This window comes from Tiliqua scincoides, chromosome 3 (assembly GCF_035046505.1).
Source record: "Tiliqua scincoides isolate rTilSci1 chromosome 3, rTilSci1.hap2, whole genome shotgun sequence".
NCBI classification, from domain to species: Eukaryota; Metazoa; Chordata; class Lepidosauria; order Squamata; family Scincidae; genus Tiliqua; species Tiliqua scincoides.
This window is the reverse complement of record NC_089823.1, coordinates 147,199,427-147,219,343: the sequence shown is the minus strand read 5'-3', so window position 1 is coordinate 147,219,343 and position 19,917 is coordinate 147,199,427. Positions and strand designations below refer to the sequence as shown.

General features: G+C 44.1%; 1 protein-coding gene across 3 annotated transcripts in view; it reads left to right on the top strand.

Moving 5' to 3' along the window:
• Positions 1-19,917, top strand: part of ANK3 (ankyrin 3) — a 435,851-nt gene that overhangs the window by 286,606 nt on the left and 129,328 nt on the right. For 2 of the 3 annotated variants that reach the window (XM_066618757.1, XM_066618758.1), the window contains exons 10-16: positions 1,358-1,555; positions 3,849-3,947; positions 4,806-4,904; positions 8,146-8,244; positions 10,419-10,616; positions 11,205-11,303; positions 17,186-17,383. In XM_066618757.1, coding sequence (XP_066474854.1) covers positions 1,358-1,555; positions 3,849-3,947; positions 4,806-4,904; positions 8,146-8,244; positions 10,419-10,616; positions 11,205-11,303; positions 17,186-17,383 — 990 coding nt within the window. Of the gene's footprint in view, positions 1-1,357; positions 1,556-3,848; positions 3,948-4,805; positions 4,905-8,145; positions 8,245-10,418; positions 10,617-11,204; positions 11,304-12,552; positions 12,652-17,185; positions 17,384-19,917 lie in introns of all 3 variants that reach the window. The other variant, XM_066618756.1, reaches the window with a different exon arrangement.

The following is a 19,917-nucleotide window of genomic DNA, read 5'->3' as shown; positions in this document are numbered from 1 at the left end:
TGAAACTTATAGGTATTTTCTGATTAAAGGGCATGTTTTTGGTTTTTTTCACATGGAACAGGGTGGTATACCTGGATTTGCCACCATGAGTGGCAAATTTGCCATTTGCCATTTGCCATTCCTTTAAGACACAGGAATTTGCAAACACTTGTTTGTCACATCCATATCTTTTTTTTTAGGTATACATTAGTTAAAACCTCTTTTCTGAAGTTGTAAAAAATATAATTTGTGGAGAGACCCTGTTTGTACACATGCACTACATTTGTATACATGTATTATAAGGATAGTGAGAGAAAATATCAATAAACTGAATCCAGTCAAAGTTAACTAGGAATTAATGCTGGTTAGCAAATTTTGGTTGATAAGGATCCTGGTAAATTATTCTTAATGCTGATATGAAGAATTACAGTTAGGGTCTCTGGGGAAAGAGAGAATTAGTGCTTAGGCTTGGAAAAGGCTACAAGAGCCACAGTCATTCTTAATCTCTTAACCATGATTAATACATCTGCATTGACTCAACTAAATACTTAAATCTTTCCCAGTGAATTGATGCTTAACTTTGGTAGGGTTTTCGATATAATTATACTTTCCACTATTTAGTAAATGAAAATACATATCCAGGTTTGATTCTGGTCAAGGCAGACATAACATTCTTGATTTCCTAACCATGGTTAAGACATCAGGAGTATTCCATGGACTTGTGTTATCTCCCTCTCTAGTTTTTTTATGCATGTTCTTCCTTTCCTTCTTTAATTTGCTTTAATCACTGTGCAGCATTATGTTTGAAATTGTCCTAACAAGGATCAGTGCTAACCAGAATTGCTAATAACTAGGGTTTGCAAACCCACTTCAAACCTATTTACAGATGCTGGGCATGAGGGTAGTCCTGGTAAGTACTGATACAAATGCCATGCTTAAAGTAAGTTCTGAAAGAGAAGGGGGAATTCATGTGACAAGGAATGTGTGAGACCATGAAATTCTTGTGATCTCCTAACCATGGTTAGAAGATGGAGACTTTTGTATCTTCACTGGCCTTGTTGTAGTAAAGGAGTGAGGCTTCTGTTTAAATTGTTCTACCTGTATAAACCCTCTCTCTTTATTTTTATTTTTAAACATTGGCTTTCTCTCAGGTCACTTTCATGTTCCCATGGAAGGTTTACTTGAATAGGGTGGGGTGTCAAGGACACCTAAATTAAAAGGTTTGGCTAAGAGTTTCCTCATTAATATCCTGTAACTCACCATATAAATCACAAATGCTTGTAAAGCAAGGTGGGGACCACATGCTTCTGTCAGAAGTAGTGCAAGTTTTACACATTCATCTTATGCCACTCTTTTTTTCCCCCCATTGTGCTTCCAGAACGGCTTGTCTCCGTTGCACATGGCAACGCAAGGGGATCACCTCAACTGTGTTCAACTTTTGATCGAGCACAACGTACCTGTGGATGATGTCACTAATGACTATCTGACGGCACTGCATGTCGCCGCCCATTGTGGCCACTACAAAGTTGCAAAGGTTTTGTTGGACAAAAAGGCTAATCCTAATGCCAAAGCACTGGTGAGTACACAGCAGGGCTACTATTCACAGCGAGCAAAAGCTCCCAGCATGCTCATGCTTCATATTTGAGAGCTGAGAGCCTGACATTTGGGGAGGGGAATGACTGTAATTGTTCCTGGGGCTTGAGGAAAGCGGTGTTCGCCTGCAGTTCTTATTGACATATTTATGGTGTTTCTCCTGAATTATTGTACCTCTTGTGTCCATGTTATGTTAAAGAAAAAGATTTACATGGTTTTCTTTTCTGCTGAAACCACTGTAAATTGAATTGGTTTTGCCGGGTGTTTTTGTTTTGTTTTGTTGATCTCAGAGGGAATGGGTAAATGGGGCCTGAATTCCTACTGCAATTGGCGTGGGAGAAATTCTGCATCTGTTTGGAAAGAAAAGAGCAATCTTTGGTCTACTGAATAAAAAAAAGAATAAGCTTTGGTTTTTAAAAAAAGTTTCTGATGTTTGCAAAGCAAAATTTAAAAGGGGAAATGCACAAGATTGTGCATGGGTTCGACTAACTGTTAGAGAGAGATTTCTTGGTATGATTTCTACAAGCGACACACTTTCCTTCTTACAAGCACATCCCCACTTCATTCCTTTGGTGGAAAATTTACTTTTAACAGTTATTCGAAACAGGGGGTTGTAATCCTTAGAGTGTTTTATTGTACTTTGGATGTATGCAAATTTCTAAAAATATATCCAAATAGAAAGTTCCTTTTAGTCTTTCTCTCATCATTCTCAGTAGTAGCCTTTAGTTGGAGCAAAAACATGGCTGTGTCAGATCCTGCTTTTTCCCAACTGGTCTTTGTTGTATTTTTGCAAAATCTTCTTTGTCAATTCCAATGCCCCTTACCCAGGCCCTGAAATACTACCAGATTTTGTAGAAGCCCAAATAACTGGACACTTTCCGTTTTCTTTGGGAAGCTGTAATCTTTCTCATCTCTCATCATTCTAGTGCCTGGGCTTACCTGTTTGCATGATAAGAAATGTGACGTTACCTTACACTCTCTGCATTTCTGTACTTTTGAGTCTCCTGCTTACAAATCTGAGCCATGCAGAGATTCACTCTTTCAGACAGAGCTATCAGCAGATCCTCTCTCTCTCTCTCTGCATAGCTCAAAGCTGCTAGTAGGAGTCTCAGAAGCCTCAAAATAGCTAAAACAGATATGCAGTAAACCAATTCCAGTCCTTGCTTCAAAACACTTATGCTTTCTTTTAATCAATCAATTGTTGAGAAGCAAATGCTATACGGTTTCAGACTGCAATCCTATCCATACTTACCTGGGAATAAGCTCCATTGACCATAATGGAACTTACTTCTGAGTAGATGAGCATAGGATTGGGCTCTCATGTTTAAAGCAACATGTAAAATGCCTTGTGTTTCATACTCAGACTCACCACACTGGGGTGGTTTGTTTTAGGCCACCCCAGTATCTCACTGATGTAACACATGCATGGCATGATTGAGGCCCTTCATTGCCTCCAAAACATTACCTAAAGAGAGATTCAATTTTCAGAGGGAGGGGGATATTCTGGCATGAAACATTCAAGGGAACGTGAGGTCAGCCAAAAGATAAAACCTAGCAGCATTTCTTTATGGGATTTTGTACATCCGTTTCCTCAAGCCTGTCCAGCTGATGGATTTCAGGGTATGGGGCTGAGGAAGATGTTTGCTTCTGCTTAACAATACTTTACTACTGCCGCACTTCTCCTGATCATTATCTTAAATTTGAGAGAGAGAGAGAGAGAGAGAGAGAGAGAAATCCACTGACAATGAATGGAACTGTCTGTTTTGACTCGACCAGAAGAGGCAGTAGCCTTGACCATATGTTTTTGGAAGCACATTGTATCCTTTACTCCTGTTGGGAAGGTAACTAATCTTGATCATATTGGAGGACCAATTCTGTCAACTATTTTTAAAATAAGGCCATGCTGCTGCTTTGATGTGGATACAAGTTGGCATCAACATTCAAGCAAACGCTGTGAGCAGGAAAGTACAGATCTTTGATGTTCCGGATGGCTTGTTTTCTTGCTCCTTTTTGCAGCTTCACTTGCAAAGATGTGGCAGCTTAGCTTTGTGCTCTGTATCTTTGCATACAAGTATCCATTTTCTTCAAAGCATACTCATCATTAGGGTTTTCAGATAGCAAAGTAAACTCTGTTTTTTGGACACAAAGTAAAAAAGTTAGCAGCCATGAGATTCCACAAGGGGACAGCAGGTGTAGTGAGGATAATGAAGAGAAACTGTGTTTTGGTAGTAAATATTTTCTCAGGGGTCTTTGAACATCCTTTCTCCATGTTACAGAATGGTTTCACACCTCTCCACATAGCCTGCAAAAAAAACAGAATCAAAGTTATGGAACTTTTGCTGAAACACGGAGCATCTATCCAAGCTGTCACTGAGGTAAGACGTCTTGATTACACATGCTGTGAAGTTTTCAGCAAACAAGCTACATTTAGGGCATTGAATAGGAGAGGGGAGAACATGAGGAACAATGAAGCTGGGCAACCTTTGTTGTTTTCTTTTTAACTTCTCCATTTTGCCAGTGACTTTCAAGTTTTCTGCTTGTTGAGGATTCTTCCCACATCTGCTTTCCTACTGAGCACTCCTGGCCCATTTCAGAGGATTCTGGGGCAAAAGTTGAGATGCAGGGGTGTATTTTGAACCTTCTGAGTCTCATCATGTTCCCTAGGTTCTGAATCCACAGTCTCTCCCCTGAAGTTTTACATTGCAGAAGTGATATGCAAACTGTGTCTGAGGGAATCACTACCATCTTATCTGGGAAATCATGTGAGAAAATCCAAATTTTCCTGGAATACAGTTTTGAAATCATTACCATATGCTTTCATTGTAGTTGGACCAAATTTTGGGATGACTGATGCTGCTTGCTTTAACAGGTTTCCTAGAGCATCACCGTTCCTTGTCCAAAGCTGCACTTGTAAAATGTTCCTTATTTTTGAAATTTGGGTTTGGCAACCTAATAATCTAATATAACTCTACTGTAACTGACTCTGCTGTATGACTCTGATCTAACTGCCCATGAGTAAGTCTGATCGTATGCATGTGACATGATCAGATGCTGTCAAGGTGGCCAGAGAGTGGGACTAGAAAAAGAAATGCCACAGTATCATGGCAGGATGTAAGCAATGCTGTGGGCTGCAGGTCATTGAAGATGGGGAGGGCAGCAGATATTCCCATTTTACCATAGTCTACACCATGGTACTATCTCAAGCCATGGCCATTTTTTTGTTTGTTTTCCAGTCGGGTCTGACTCCAATCCATGTTGCTGCCTTCATGGGACATGTAAATATTGTTTCCCAGCTGATGCATCATGGAGCATCGCCCAACACAACGAATGTGGTGAGTACCAGTTTTGACCTATCAGCAGCAATGTAGAATAGCCTATGATGGCAAATATGCAAGGTTCTCATGGTTTTGCAATGCATGCACATCATTGCACCCTTACTCTTTTCTTGGTGCACATACCTTCCAGGCAGAACTTGGAGGCATGGTTCATTCTTCTGATCCCCACAGCCTATGACTATCCCTGCCAAGCCACATAGTTGACAGGGACTTGCACAGACTGTTCAAGCTGTACAGCTGTATTAAAGATCGAGTCTTCTCATCCATAAATTTTCTGTCCACGGATCTGAATAAACACGGATCCCTGTGTCAACATGGGTCAGAACACACTGAGAGCCAGAGCCGGGAAAGACCATCATTGCCTAGGCTAAGTCCCAGCCTGAACAGGAAGGCTTTATAGTCCTTCCTGTTGAAGAGAGCTGATGGTCAGTCTCAGTAGGTGGAGTCACTCCAGTGCCTGGGAATCCTTTAGTGTCTAGGAAAACGCTCTGAACTTTAGCCCTAGCAGCTCAACGCACAGGAGTGCCATGCACAGAGCCAAGTTCTAGCCCTTGCAGTCCTGACAGCCAGAAGGCTAATTGAACATTATACTTCTCACAAAGCGAGAAGAGTAGCAACCAAATGCTACTCTATGAGGCAACCAAAATGCTTCCATACCCTTTACCGCATGGGTTGACTCGCTGCTATGGAGATACCATATGAAACAGCATTGGCATGGAGCATGTGGTGGGTGGCATTATTGTTGTTCATGTGGTTCACTGCTGTGCAAAACTGGTTTTGGTAACAGCTACATGGGGCGGCATAACATTGGAATCAGCTCTAAGCATAGATGAACATATCAAACTGTAGGGATATGTTTGATTGCAGTTGTGCATACATGTAGTATCATGAGGAAGATTGGAAATCAGGTGAGATGATAAGGTAGGGTAATGCTTCAAATCAGTGATCTTCAGCAGGTGCATTGAGGACTTATGTGGGTCAGGTGGGTTGCAGCAGTACTGCCACCATCACTTGTTTTGAGGCTCAAGCCACGGCTGGGGATCCTAGATGAGATAAATCTTGCTTGGAGACTTTGGCTTTGGAGGACACATTTTGGCCAAGTCCACAAATATTCAGTGCCCCCCTCCAGTCTCTCTCACTCACTCACATGCCTGACTTCCCCTGCCATAGCACTCCCTGTGCCCCCACCATGCTTCCTCTTTCTCTCCTTTCCAGAATAGAATCCATACTATTGCCATGCTGCTCTTTACTCCTTTCTTGTCCAATGGTCAGAAAAGAAAGGGAAGAATGATGCAATAGTAGTGTGTGTTGATTGACCAATACCTGGTGGAACCAGAAGAGGAAGAGGAGGAGCAGCCCTTGACCTCTTGGCTTTGCCATAGGGGCTTTGCTTTGACCACTGGGCTTTGCCCATGGCTCTTGAAGATATGTCCCATGCTGCAGCAGGTGGCAGCTTGTGGTGGGCCCAGATTCTTGACAAGACCACTGCTTTTGTCTGTGTGTTCATGGGAATGAATGGTGATGCTAAAAAGGGAGGCTTTTTATCCTGTCATAGAGTTGAACTCCATGTTGACAGTTGACTTGAGTCAACTATCACTGTGAATTAGCTCACTTGTAAAGCATGCTATCAGTGTGAACACTTTACACTGTGGACAGTGTAAAACGCATATCAGTGTGAAGGAAGATGTATGCATTAGATAGTTTCAAAGAAGGCAATTCTGCAAGACTTTTGTGCAGCTGTGAATCAGAAGAGGCGTAATGTTGCTGTCTGTGTTCCAGTGATAAGGGTGTGACCTTAAAATATTTTATCCATTCATGTAGAAGATGCCATGTAAGGATTTGACAAGCATGTCTGCAAAATGTGTATATTGGTACAAGTCTGTTCTCCAGGGAACTGAGATTGGCAGCAGTTCCCTGATGAGCGCACACCCAGTTGGTGGCACTGTGAATTTCCTGCTGCATGACTTGCAAAGTGGCCCTTAAAAGAGGTGAAGTTGCTGACCATAATTAATTAATTAACGTCTGATTTACTGCCAATGTACTGATGAATGCAAAGTGAAAGCCTTGCATCTTTCCCCCTTTTGTCTGGAAGACAGCTCAAGGGCCCCTAGGAGAGTTCTTACCCAAACCTGTTTTACCTTCTTTTTCGGTGGGAAGAGAAAGAGCTCATTTATTATTACTCACTATGTCTCATTTTTCAGAAGGGCACTTGACTCCTTGAGTGCAGTAACCCCAGAAGACCAGGAGCTTTTCCATTTTGAGGAAAGCCTTGTTGGCAGATTGCAGCAGATTGTCAGGACATATTGCCTGTGCCCTCACAGCAATGCTAGAGCATCCCTCTCCCTGCACCCAGGGGCTATGTTGGATGGGTGTTAAAAAAATAGACCTGTTTTTGAGACCAGCTGGAATAACTGAGATGCAGAAACACATGCACAATGGCAGATTTTACTATAGTTTGGCACGGCCCATTTTTTGCAGAGCTTGGCACATGAGAGGCAGCTATTGCTACAATGCAGCATTGCCTTGATGGTTGCTCTATAAAACCCTTTAAAATCATAAATGCAGGTTGCACCATCTGTGTGATGAAGCAAGGTTTGCTTGTAAAGCAAGCCAATGTCACCAATGACAAAAGAGCTAGAAAGCACCTTCCGTCCTTCAGACATAGGTTCCTGCTGCTCTTACTGTTTCCCGGCGATGAATCTTTCACTTCTACAAAGAGCAATTCTCTTTTCTGAATTATTGATTTATCTGAATCTGCCCAGCTGAGTGCCTGCTTGCTGACAGCAGAGACCAGGGTCATTTGAGTACAGTAACAGAGAATCAAATGGGGGGGGATGGGATGTGCACATCTGAATACATAAAGCTTGGCTGAGTTACAAATGTTTGACCAACTGTGAATGGTCATTTGATGTGAATATCACATTAACACTGCAAACCGAGTCCCAAATTTTGAGCAGACCACTGTTTTTCTTTGAAACAGAACAAAACATTTATGTACCTTCGTAGTTATGAAATCAGTTCTGGAATAAGTTACGTTCTGAGGTCCAGAGCCTAAGGTCAAAATTGATTTTGACTTCTGCTCCTAAAGAGCTTCTTAAAAATTTCATGGCATGATTATTTCTGACTGGAATAAATTATTTTTGTTTGTTTGTGGACACAACTTTTCCTGTTGCTTTTTACCCTCTGTGATGCTTTTTTTTATAGCACCTTAATCTCTAACAATGTGTTTCATTACTAGAGGGGAGAGACAGCGCTCCATATGGCTGCCAGAGCTGGCCAGTCAGAAGTTGTTCGATATTTAGTACAGAATGGAGCTCAGGTAGAAGCTAAAGCCAAGGTAAGCTGACTACTTTTCCTACTTGAAAAGCCTTGGATGTGCCATGTGCCAAGTGCCAAGGTGACAGTCAGGGCCATCTTCTGACCTGGGGTGTCCAACAGGAAAGGCTATTCAGTAAGGGGAGCCTCAGAAGAGTTAGTATTATTTCGCTATAACATGATCATAATTGTAGATAGTCAGTTCTCTTTATATGTGAATTCACTATCTTCGAATTTGCTTGTCTGTGAGGGACAGAATTGCTGCCACCTCTTGTTATCTGCTATGCAAAGACCTTCTGGAGGCTGCAAGGACCTTCAGAATGACACCAATGACAAACGCTGATCCATTTTAAAGGGATCCCCACTGGTCATGGGCACCATTCTGAAGGTGCCTGCAACTTTCAGAAGGTCTCTGCAGCGTTCAGAGAGCTTTTGGCACTTCCTTCTGCTGGTTTCCTGAGTGTCTCTGCTGGATTCTTCTGATGGCTGGTAAAGTACCTCTTCCCCCACCCCTGGGTATCTCTTGAACCTAACCCCACTGATCTCATAGGATCAGTGGTTTGTTATCTGTAAATTCGCTATCCACTAGGGTTTCTAGGAACCTAATCTTAATTACTAATGAGAACTGATTGTATACCTTAGCAAATTTTATCACAGGTTCGACCTTGGCATCCATGGGGGTTCCATATCCAGAACCCCAGTGAATGCCGAAATCCATGGATAGTCCTTGAGTCTTAGAGGGCCTGCCTAAGTCATGCTTCTGGTTTTTGGGAAAACTGAAATTTCACCTCAGAAAGGCTCCTGGACATGATAGGAAAGGGCTTCTTGGTCAGGTTGGTTGGACACTGCAGGTTCAGAACCCGCAGTTAGTCAAATCAGCAAGTAATGAATCCATGGATAAAGAGGACTGACCTGTATCTTGTTCTAGTCAGGTTGGCACCTTTGGAGTCCTGGGTAAAGTTGAAGGGGGCAGCCTCGAGCAGGAGTCAACCAGTAGTAGGGATAAGGTATAATAGGTACAAGGTAGTAGATCAGAGTCGGCCTCCACTGGACCTAGGAGAAAGGATATTAATTTGACAATGGACACAGGTCTTTCAAGAAGTGAAGCAAGTCCTATGCCAGAGCTCTGAACTCAGAGGAGTTAAAAGAACTCTGACTTGAAGCTGTGTGTTCCTCTGTCACTGTGTAACCCCTTCTCAGACAGGAACTTACAGGAAAGTGAGGGATCTTGGGTAGATTATGGTGTGTTGAAGATGAAAGCGTTGCCCAGCCACCAGGACAGACTCAGGGCCCAATCCTATCCTACTTTCCGGCACCAGTGCAACCTCAATGCAGCCCCAAGGTAAGGGAACAAATGTTCCTATACCTTGAGAAGGTCTCTGTGACTACATCCCCATCACAGGAAGCAGTACATACCCCATTGACACAGCAGCACTGGCACTGGAAAATTGGATAGGATTGGGCCCTCAGTCTTCAATTCCTCAGAATAGCCTTCTGACTGCTTTCTTTCTGACTGAGCCTTAGGCTGCCTTTGGGAACTCAAGTGCTTATGGCAGACTCCTGCTGGCCTTGACCAAACGTCTGAGTCAGATGAGCTGACAGTTGGGCAGATGAAAATCAAAAGAGCTAGAGCTCGAAGCCGTGGTGAGAAACAGGCTGGTGGTCTGAAACAAGATCAGACAGGCCAGGAGAGTTGAAGGAAGAGAGTCTCTGCATGTCTATTCTGCATTACATGTTGCTTGGATGGGGAGCCTAAGCCTAGGACAGTTCTTCTGTACAACCAGCAAGACATTGACTTCTATTGGTTCCTTCAGATCACCTGCTTCCACCTGGGTTGACTTTCTGCAGTTTCCCTCCTGCCAGAGTATTATGAAAGCACAAGGCTCAGACCAGCTAGTCTCTCCCTCTGTAACCTGTCCTGGAGGCAAAGCATTCCAGGAGGCCTGGGTCTGAGCCCTGCTCCCAGCACCTTACCCCTGCATCCTATTGGCCCCTCTGCCTATATAACTCAGTTTTAAGCAGCTCTCACTGAATTCCTTGGGGTGTTCTAGATGTGTCAAAGAGACACATCCTTCTTGCAACATTCATACTCTCCTTCTACACACGATCATTGGTCATAATGACAGGTACTTTGCAATAACATATGTCTATGAATGTAGAATCTGCTGTATTTACCCCTTTTGCCTTCTTTTTTAGGATGACCAAACACCACTGCACATCTCTGCACGACTGGGAAAAGCTGACATAGTGCAGCAGCTGTTACAGCAAGGAGCTTCTCCAAATGCTGCCACAACTTCAGGATATACGCCATTGCACCTTTCAGCACGAGAAGGTCATGAAGACGTAGCATCGGTCCTTTTGGACCATGATGCTTCGTTAAGTATAACTACTAAGGTAAAGGATGTTTACATGCGATAGATGGCCCATATGGAAAGATTGTTAAAGAAAAATTAGTGTGGCCATTTTTCTGTCCAAGAAGTAAAAAAATCTACTCTAATAAATACAACCACTTCTTCATTCCATCTTCCCCAGCGCACTGTGCACACTCTTGCCCCTCATCATGTGATATATATGGCTGGTCACTTGTATGGTATGAACTGATCCGTTGCTTTTGGTTGTCTTGGTGGGACAAGCAGCAAGGCAACATCACTGAGACGCCTCCCCTTGACCCATGGAAACTTCATTCAGTCACCTCTTGGGTTTCTGAGATTTCTCCAGTCATTGTCCAAACACTTTTGAGAAGATGGTTGCAACTGAAGTAGAAACCAACTTCTTTTAAAATGAAAAAATGCGCTTCTTGGGCATCTGAATTTTGTGTCCAGTACTATCTTGGTATTCTTTTTCTGCCCTGTTGAAGAATAACCCAGTATGCAGCTCAGCTGTGCCTCTGTCTAGATTAAATGAGTGTGAAAACATCCTATTGGCATTGCCGAGGTCCTGCAAAGAGGCTTTGATGTGGTTGAAAATGCCTTTCTTTTACAGAAAGGATTTACTCCTTTACACGTGGCGGCCAAGTATGGCAAACTTGAAGTAGCCAACCTCCTGCTTCAAAAGAATGCATCTCCAGATGCTGCTGGAAAGGTAGGACAGACAAGCCTTGCTACTTTCGCAGAATATATTCATTGGATCTGCCCTGCCATTAGCCAGCACTGAGAATCGGTGGCAGTGGCATTTGGATACTTGCACTTTTCCCTACGTGTCCTCAGGCATTTTAACATCTGTCCTGGATTTCCCTTGAGACATGGTGCTTTCTTGAGGAGTTTTGTACTTAAAACCTACCCAAGCCATAGTATAGTATTTTTGGCATGGTTTAGCTTTGGCCACTTCTTACCTGAAGCTATATCTGTAATGATGTGACTGTGTTCAAAAGTTGGCAGTTTGCTAGGGCACACCCAAAATGTTTACACATAATGAGAATTTTCTGTCAGGTCTGAACATCCATTCGAATCAACCCTTCCTGGACATGCATATGGGAGGAAATTGCATGATTGAATGTTTACCCAGCCACCTTCTCCAAAAAAACAGAGCAAACGTGTCCTCTGCATAGAAAACTGAGTGATACAGAAGGCTTAAGATGGAACCCCCCTCTCTTATACACTACTTTTCTATGACTGAGGAAATTTTGATGTCTACAGGGGTGGCCTTAGGGCGATTTGACCAAATAGGTCCAAGTCGTGTCTGAAGGGCCCCTGCACTGGGGCAGCATATGGAGCACACGCAGCCATAGCTGTCACCTTGCTCCTTAGCTACTGCTCCAGCATAGATTCTTCCATGCTGAGGCATTGCAAGGAAAGTGCAGCATTGCTGCTGGATGGGCCTCTCACCTGCCACTGTGTCCAATTGGCTTGAACACACACACACACACACAAACACACACACACACACACACACACACACACACACACACACACACCCAGGAAGTAGTTGGCAGTGACATCATCACGTCACCATTACCTACTTTCAGGTGCCGTGCTTTGAGTGGAGTTCCATCCACATTCTAAAGGCTGTTCCATGTGATGGTTCTGAATGCGTAATTTGGTTCTTAAGGAACTCAGAGCCGATATCTCTCATGAAGCCTGAGAGGTCCAGGAGACCGGTCATTATTGTTACTGTAATAGTCAATGTCTGCCACTCATATGTGAGCCAGGGAGAACATACACCCACAAGTCAAGTGTTTTGTGTGCTGTACTGTGTTGTGGTTTGTTTTTTTAAATATCATTTCAGAACTTTAGTTAATACCACTGTAATCTCATCTAGTTTAACCTAGATCTCCAAGCTGTTTTGTAAGGTGGTTTTCTAACAATGCCTGTTTGTTCTGCATGTGTTTTAGAGTGGTTTAACCCCACTGCATGTCGCGGCACATTATGATAATCAGAAAGTGGCACTTCTGCTCTTGGACCAGGGAGCCTCACCTCACGCCTCTGCAAAGGTACCTGTGTTTGCTCTGTAGGATAACAATCCAGCTAGGTCTCTGCAGCCATTCCACTGCATCCATCCTGTCCGCCTTTTTTTCAGCACATTGCCATGCGCTCTGCTGAGGAACTTCTTGTGGAAGTAGAGCTGCTGTAGAATGGAGATGTTGCTAGAGAAAGATGCGATGGGGGTGTGTGAATTGGTCGCTATTATGGACTATACAAGTGTCAGCTAAAATCCTTTGACAGGGAGAGGAGAGTGGGTTGTGCATACTTTTGAAATTTATTTCCCACTGTTAGGGCAATCAAGTATTTATTTATTTACTTATAAACATTTTTAGAGCACCCTTCTTCCAAGGAGCTCAGGGTAGTGTACATAGTTCCTTCCCCCTTTTTGTCCTCACAACAACCCTGTGAGTTAGGTGAGGCTAAGAGAGTGCACATGCACTCTCTGAGTGGCCCAAAGTCACCCAGGAAGCTTCATGGCTGAACGGGGATTTGAACCTAGATCTACCAGCTCTGACTCCAGCTTCCAAACCACTACACCATCCTGGCTCTATAAGGGCCTGATTCAATGTGGTCTGTGCCGGCCCAGCACCAACACACACTGTTGCAAATATGCTGTAAGGCATGCCTGTGACAGTCTTTGTCTGTCTGATGCGAGAGCAGGTTCAGTGTGAGCGTGCGCTGAGCCAGTGCTGGGCGGAGGATGGCGGACCACCACCCAGAGCTCTGGGTGAGCACCGGGAGGTGGAGAGGTAAGTCTGGGCAGGAGGAGAATGGGAGAAGGCGTGGTGGGGAGAGCCAGTGGGAGGGGGCAAAGATGGTAGCAGGCCCTGCCGCCATATCCTAACACCCCTCTGGGCCTGGGAGACTCATCACAGGTCTCCTCGAATCTGCACCTGCTCAATAGCAGTCGCAGATCCTAGGAGACCCATTGAGGCCTCCTGCGGCTTACATGGCGTAAAGAAGCCTAAGCTGCCTTACTCTGAGTAGAGTTCCCGGCCCAGCTGGATGGGCGCCACTGGGCACTGGGAAGCATAGAATTGGGCTGTAAGTCAACTCATAATATAGATAAAGTGTCCATTTAGCTACGATCAATAAAAATTAAACCAACTTGATCACAAAGAACAAAAATTAAATCCAAAATCCTACAACCAAATTTGTAAAATACGAGTAAGTACATCCAAGTAAGTACATCCAAGAAAGTACATCCAAGAAAACTTCTAGAGACTACACATAACAGGCCTTCCTAAGAGACACTGTGCCATTGAGTTATGTATCAGGTTTTCCAGGGTGCATCTTTGAGATACCTAAATAAGATGATGAAAACCTGAGGCCCAGTCTTGCTATCTGCCTTCCACACTCTCCAGTTTTCTAAGCGTGAGGAATTACCTGAACAAGCCCAGTCAGCCCCTTTTCTATGCATTTCTTGTCCTTAATGTCAGGGGGAAAGGAAAGCTCAGCAGCAGGGATCAGGTAAGGACTGTGCATGATTGTGTGTCATTTTCACCAGCATCATATATGTGTGTAGATTGTCTAGAAATAGAAAAATCATAGCGGAAAGCATCCTTAATGAGGCAGAGCAAACTTGGCAACATATATTTAAGGAATTGTACATGTGGGGTGACATGGGGAAATGAATGCTTGGCAAAATGCCAAATTCTAGAAAGTGATCATTAGAGCCAGAAGCTAATCTGCTTGAATGCCTCCCCACACCACCACACTTATTTTAAAAATATTTTAGAGGATAGTCCTATGCATGTTTATTAAGAAGTAAATCCTTCTGATTGCATTACTTTCTCCATTTTTCTGACTTTTTTACTTCTCTAGCCCTTCTGCATAAATGAGTTTGAAAGTGAGCCCTGCTCTGAATCAGTCCCAGCCATGTGCAGTTTACATGCACATGGATAGGGGGTGAACCAATTTCAGTAGTACAGGTCTTGCCCCCCGTATCCACAGGGACTCTATTCCAGAATCCCCCCTCCCCCATGGTTAAGTGAAAACGCAGATGTGGACAAACGCCCCTTGCCTCTGGAGGGTTGTCTGAGCTCAGCACAGGCCGTGAACTATACTGGGCTGAAACTGAGCCCTAGCTGCAAAAACATATGACTTCCGGTTCCCCCCCCCCAAAGGAAGTGACTTTTTAATGCCTTATAAGGCATTGGGAGGCCCAGGGAAGTCCCTGAAGGCTTCCTTGCAGACAGACATGGCCTCTGCTGGGCTCAGACAACCCTCTGGAGGCTAAGAGAGCAGAGCACCTCTCGCTTCCGGAGGGGGCATGCAGGGGGCACACGCATGGACCCGATTCACAGGTAAGTGAATCCGAAGATATGGGATCTGCAGATACGCCCCCCCTACTAATACTTGAAGAGAGAGCTATTTTACAAACATAGGGAGTGATTTAAAAATGCAGTCAGGCTGTATGTTCTTGTCCTGCAGCAGTAAAACAAAATAAGCCTGGAATACGATACTGTGATGTCGTGCATGGTCTTCATAATTCTTCATCTCAGACAACATGGATTTCCAGTTTCAGTGATATGTTTTAAGACTTTGTCAAGGGGCAGAAAAGTGCACAAAAGCTCCTTTTGTCTTGCCTTCTGGTGGATGAGTAAATGTATAGATGTCCAATCCTTTTGCATGAGTAGACATCATGAAGGGAAATCATAATGTAAGCTGTGGGTCACTCATGATGTATTGAAAAGGAAAGGAGAGTCAAATTCATCCAGAAAGCCTGAAGCATCAGCAAGGCCTTGCTTTATGGGAGATGTGCCTTCCCTGTGCCTGAGAATATAAGTTGGGCTGACTATGAAACCCTTTAGCATTGCAGTGCAATGATACGAAAGGATACAACAACTTAAGTGCACCCTTGATGTGGGGGAAGAGGATGCTGACCTAGTTTCATGTCAAAAGAAACTAAGCTGATGCAGCACGTCTTCTTCCAGAGTAGCTGGGGCTGTGCTTGTCCCTACAGCCAGTGGCTTTCCAAAGCCAAAAACCAAAAATGATAAAATTACAGACTTGAAAGAGAACCAGAAATTACAGATCAGGTCACTTGTTTCACTCATTTCCAACCAATTGGGTTAGCAGCTGCTTCTTTGGCATTTTGGTGCCAGCCAAGGGGCTTCCTAAAACAAGCCACAGAAACAAACCAAACTGGGCATCAATCCTGGAATTAATAATACCCTCCTCCAGTACCTTTAGGCTGCATGTTGTGCAGTCAGCTAAGGGATGGTATGGTGATTGCAGATGACGCCTTGTTCCTATTAGACATTCAGTCTGATAGAGAAATATACTATTGCTCAGGCTGAAATGGTCTCCTCTGCTGCTCTTTGTCTCTCTCCCGTTGCTCTTTAGCTTGACAAATGAAAAATGCCATTAAAGAAATCTTCTTCTTTAATGAGGAGCAGTGGCTGACCTCCCCAGTCCTGTACCCTGGGGCAGAGGTTGTGCCCCCCCCCGCAAGATGCAGCCATCCCCGCATGCAAATCTACCCCCCCCCCGCCCAATCACCAAAATGCTGCGGAATCTCGCAGGAAGCACAGTTTCCAACCTCGTCGGGAGCCTCTGAAAGGCTTCTGTGCGTTCCTAGAAGTGCATGAGGCTCCGCATCCAGGGCATTCGCCTCTTTTAGTTAATGGCAGGTCTGCCACTGATGAGGAGGCCAAAACAGCTAACCCAAGACACACACACTATGTTCTTAACATATCTGAGAGCCACGAAGCACACATTACCTTTGTCACATTCCCTTCCCAACTGTCCTCTGTTACTCACGTATGTACCCTATCAGGGCCCTAGATTTTCCTCCCTGTCTCAACTACTAGGACTCTTCAGAAAAAAGTGGACTCAGGAGAGGCCTTCCTTAAAGATTCTACTACTTCCTCTCATCTTTTCCAACCATCCCTCTCCAAGAGCCTGCCAGATCGAATCATCCCCAGACTTTAGCTTCTGCAGAGTCTCACATCTGTTCATCCAGAGGCATAACTACAGCCTGAGGCTACATGCCCCAGCTACTATGCATGACTACTCCCTGGCTTTGCCCCTTCACCTCCACTTGGGTTCTCCCTGGGGGGCTGCTGCAGCTTCATGTATGCCTGTCCCTTAGAGACAGGGGACAATTAGAGACAATAGAGACAAGGGGAAATTTCTTTTGCACCCTCCTATGTGTCTATTCTTGATAATTCAGCATTTAACTGGAATTATACACATTTAACTGGAATCATGAGGCAAATCAACAAAAAATTTTCATTTTTTAATCAGCAAATTAGCATTTCATGGGATTTGGTGCCAGCAAATGAACTGTTTCTACATCCAGGAAATAAGTATAATTTAAACCTTCATGAATTTCCCTCTTGTGAAATTACCTTGACGAAGAACAAGTCCTCATTTAAAAGAAAAGTTGTTTATTTTTCCAAATGTCTATGTGCTTATTATGTAATAGATCCTGATGTTTGGTTATCTCTGTCTGATATTTGAGAAGAAGTGACAAGGAAAGTCGGTATTCCTGATAGTTTACCAATGGGCTGATAGTCGAATGTTTTGTGTTTACAGAATGGTTACACGCCACTGCACATAGCTGCCAAGAAGAACCAAATGGACATCGCAACCACATTGCTGGAATATGGTGCTGATGCAAATGCTGTTACCAGGCAGGGCATTGCTCCTGTGCATCTTGCGTCCCAGGAGGGCCACGTGGACATGGTGTCACTGCTTCTTACCAGAAATGCTAACGTGAATCTTAGTAACAAGGTTCGTTTTGCTTTCTGAGGGCCTAGTCACACTTTTATGAAAGTGCGTGTATCCTTGTTTAAGGCTTGCAATCCTGTGCACGCTTATCTGGAAACAAACTCCATTGGGTTCAGTAGAATTTGCTTCTGAGTAGACATGCCTAGGGTTTTGCTGAAAGTGGGTTTGCAGAATCAGACCCAATGGCAGAATCCATTTTGCCTCCATGCTTTGGATATGGGGTCCAAGTATGGTACAGAACATACATAGGCCGAATAGCATGTAAGCCTCCTTCTCAAGATAAGAGGCTACAGAGCTTAGGCAATTATGATGACTGATTCTTGCGGCTATCTGAAAAAGACAGTAGTCACTGCCTCACAGTTGTGGACAGGTGGATCACAGGAAACCTCTATTACACATGATTGTGTTGGGGCAGCTGGCAACTCTACTAAGTCAGGGTGCCAGAATTGGCTTCAATACAGATCTGAAATTAGGGGGAAAATAGGACCCTGGGGCAGTTGTACTACTTCCTAATCTTTGGGGCTACATAGTATATATAAAGGCTGTTTGTAGACCTGCCCAAAAAGGCAGAGAAGTCTCTAGCCAAACATCTCTAGCCGAAAGACTCTGCTTATAAAATCCCAGAGGCATCTGGCTAAGTGCTGTTGGAAACAGAATGCTGAACTAGGTGGGTCCTTGGTAGGATCCAGTAAAGCAATGTGCATGTTTTTAATAATAAAAAAAGATAAGTAGATCAGTGGCAATTTTAATTTTGCAGCAATTTTTTTTATCTTTAAAGCACAATTGCGGCATGAGCCTGCCTTCTGGAATCTGGCAAAGTGCTGTTACAGCTTTTAAGGAGAACTGTTCTTTGAAACTGAAAACCTTCTGTGTTCAGATTTAGCTTATTTTCTGCCCAAACCTATCTGAGCGCCGGCAGAATGCATGTTCTGCTAGCACTGGCTACTGAAAAATGACTGTAAAGTGTTTTCCGGTAGTACACTGCCCGGATGCCAGTGGGAAGGCTGGAACCTTCCTGCACATGTACTCAGCGCTCCTGAAAGATAGGAGAGGCAGGGATTGGGGGAGGCCAGAATGGAGTGGGAAGGGGGCAAAACTAGGTTGGGAGAGTACATAATGGGAGCAGGGAGGCTGCAGGAGGTGGTGGATGCAGTGGCAATGGTGTACACCAGGCCCTATCCTCCTTCCTCTCAGCCTCCCCACCACATCAGACTTGCATTCGTGAAATTGCTAGTGCAGCTCTGAGGAAACCCATTGCAGAGTGGGAGGCTTACAGCTGTATAAGGGAATTTAAATCCCCTTTCACCGCTGAAGCATCCTGATCCATTGCCCCCCACTCGATAAAGCAAGCCATTTTTGACATAGTTGCACCAGTGGGGTGGGGGGAGAAAAGGATAGGATTGGACTGTCAATTGCTCTCCCAGTTAGCAGGATTTGTGTATTAAATTATCGTATGCTTCCATTTTTTCTCTATTATGGTGAAATAATATAATATAAAACAGTGTTTCTCAAACTGTGGGTCAGGACCCACTAGGTGAGTCGCAAGCCAATTTCAGGTGGGTTCCCATTCATTTCAATATTTTATTTTTAATGTATTAGACTTGATGCTACCATGGTATGTGACTGCATTTGGGGAAATGTTACAGACCTGCATTTTTAACAAACTACTATCTATATGCTTTTAACAATGATAGTGAATGGGACTTACTCCTGGTTAAGTGTGGGTAGGATTGGAGCCCAGAATTGTTAAAAATTTTCCTGCTTGATGATGTCACTTTCAGTCATGACATCACTTCTGGTGGGTCCTGACAGATTCTCATTCTAAAAAGTGGGTCCTGGTGCTAAATGTGTGAAAACTACTAATATAATATCCCAACCCCCGTTCCTGAGCAGTGTGGACTTATGTGGACTTCCTCGGACTTATGCCACCTCAGGAGGTGGTGCAAGTCCAAGGAGAACCATCAGTGCTGCAGTGGCTTACCCGGGGGTAAGGGGAAGAGTTTCCCCTTAGCCTTGGCTGAGCCACTTTGACGCCATGTTTCACGCTGGATACAGTGCAAACCTCCTGTCTTGCCTGTTCCAATGCAAGATAGAATTGCACTGCACGGAACTCCAGTGCAAGATAGAATTGCACCGCACGGAACTCAAAAAGGTATACATGAGGCTGGCAGGTGGTCTCCTATCTAGGCAGTGATCAAGCCCAGGCTTGCTTAGCTTCAGCAAAGCGGCCACATTACATGCCTTCAGACCAGATCCTGACCCTAGCCAAATACATGACTGCAACCCTATTCCTTTCTCACCATAAAAGAAAGAAAAGAGAACAAACATAAGGGGGACAGAAGCTGGCTAAATAAGGGGCAATTCAGCACTAATGTCCCAGCTGTACTTACCTGGGAAGCTGAGTCACCAAACAAGAGGTTTTCAACTCACACAACTAGCACATTCCTATGCTGAGTGGAAATTGTGTGTGAGCACACTTCGTAGAAAGATCTCAGTCATGGGTACAAGTGTTGCGGGAGAATAAAGTGCTGTGTTAA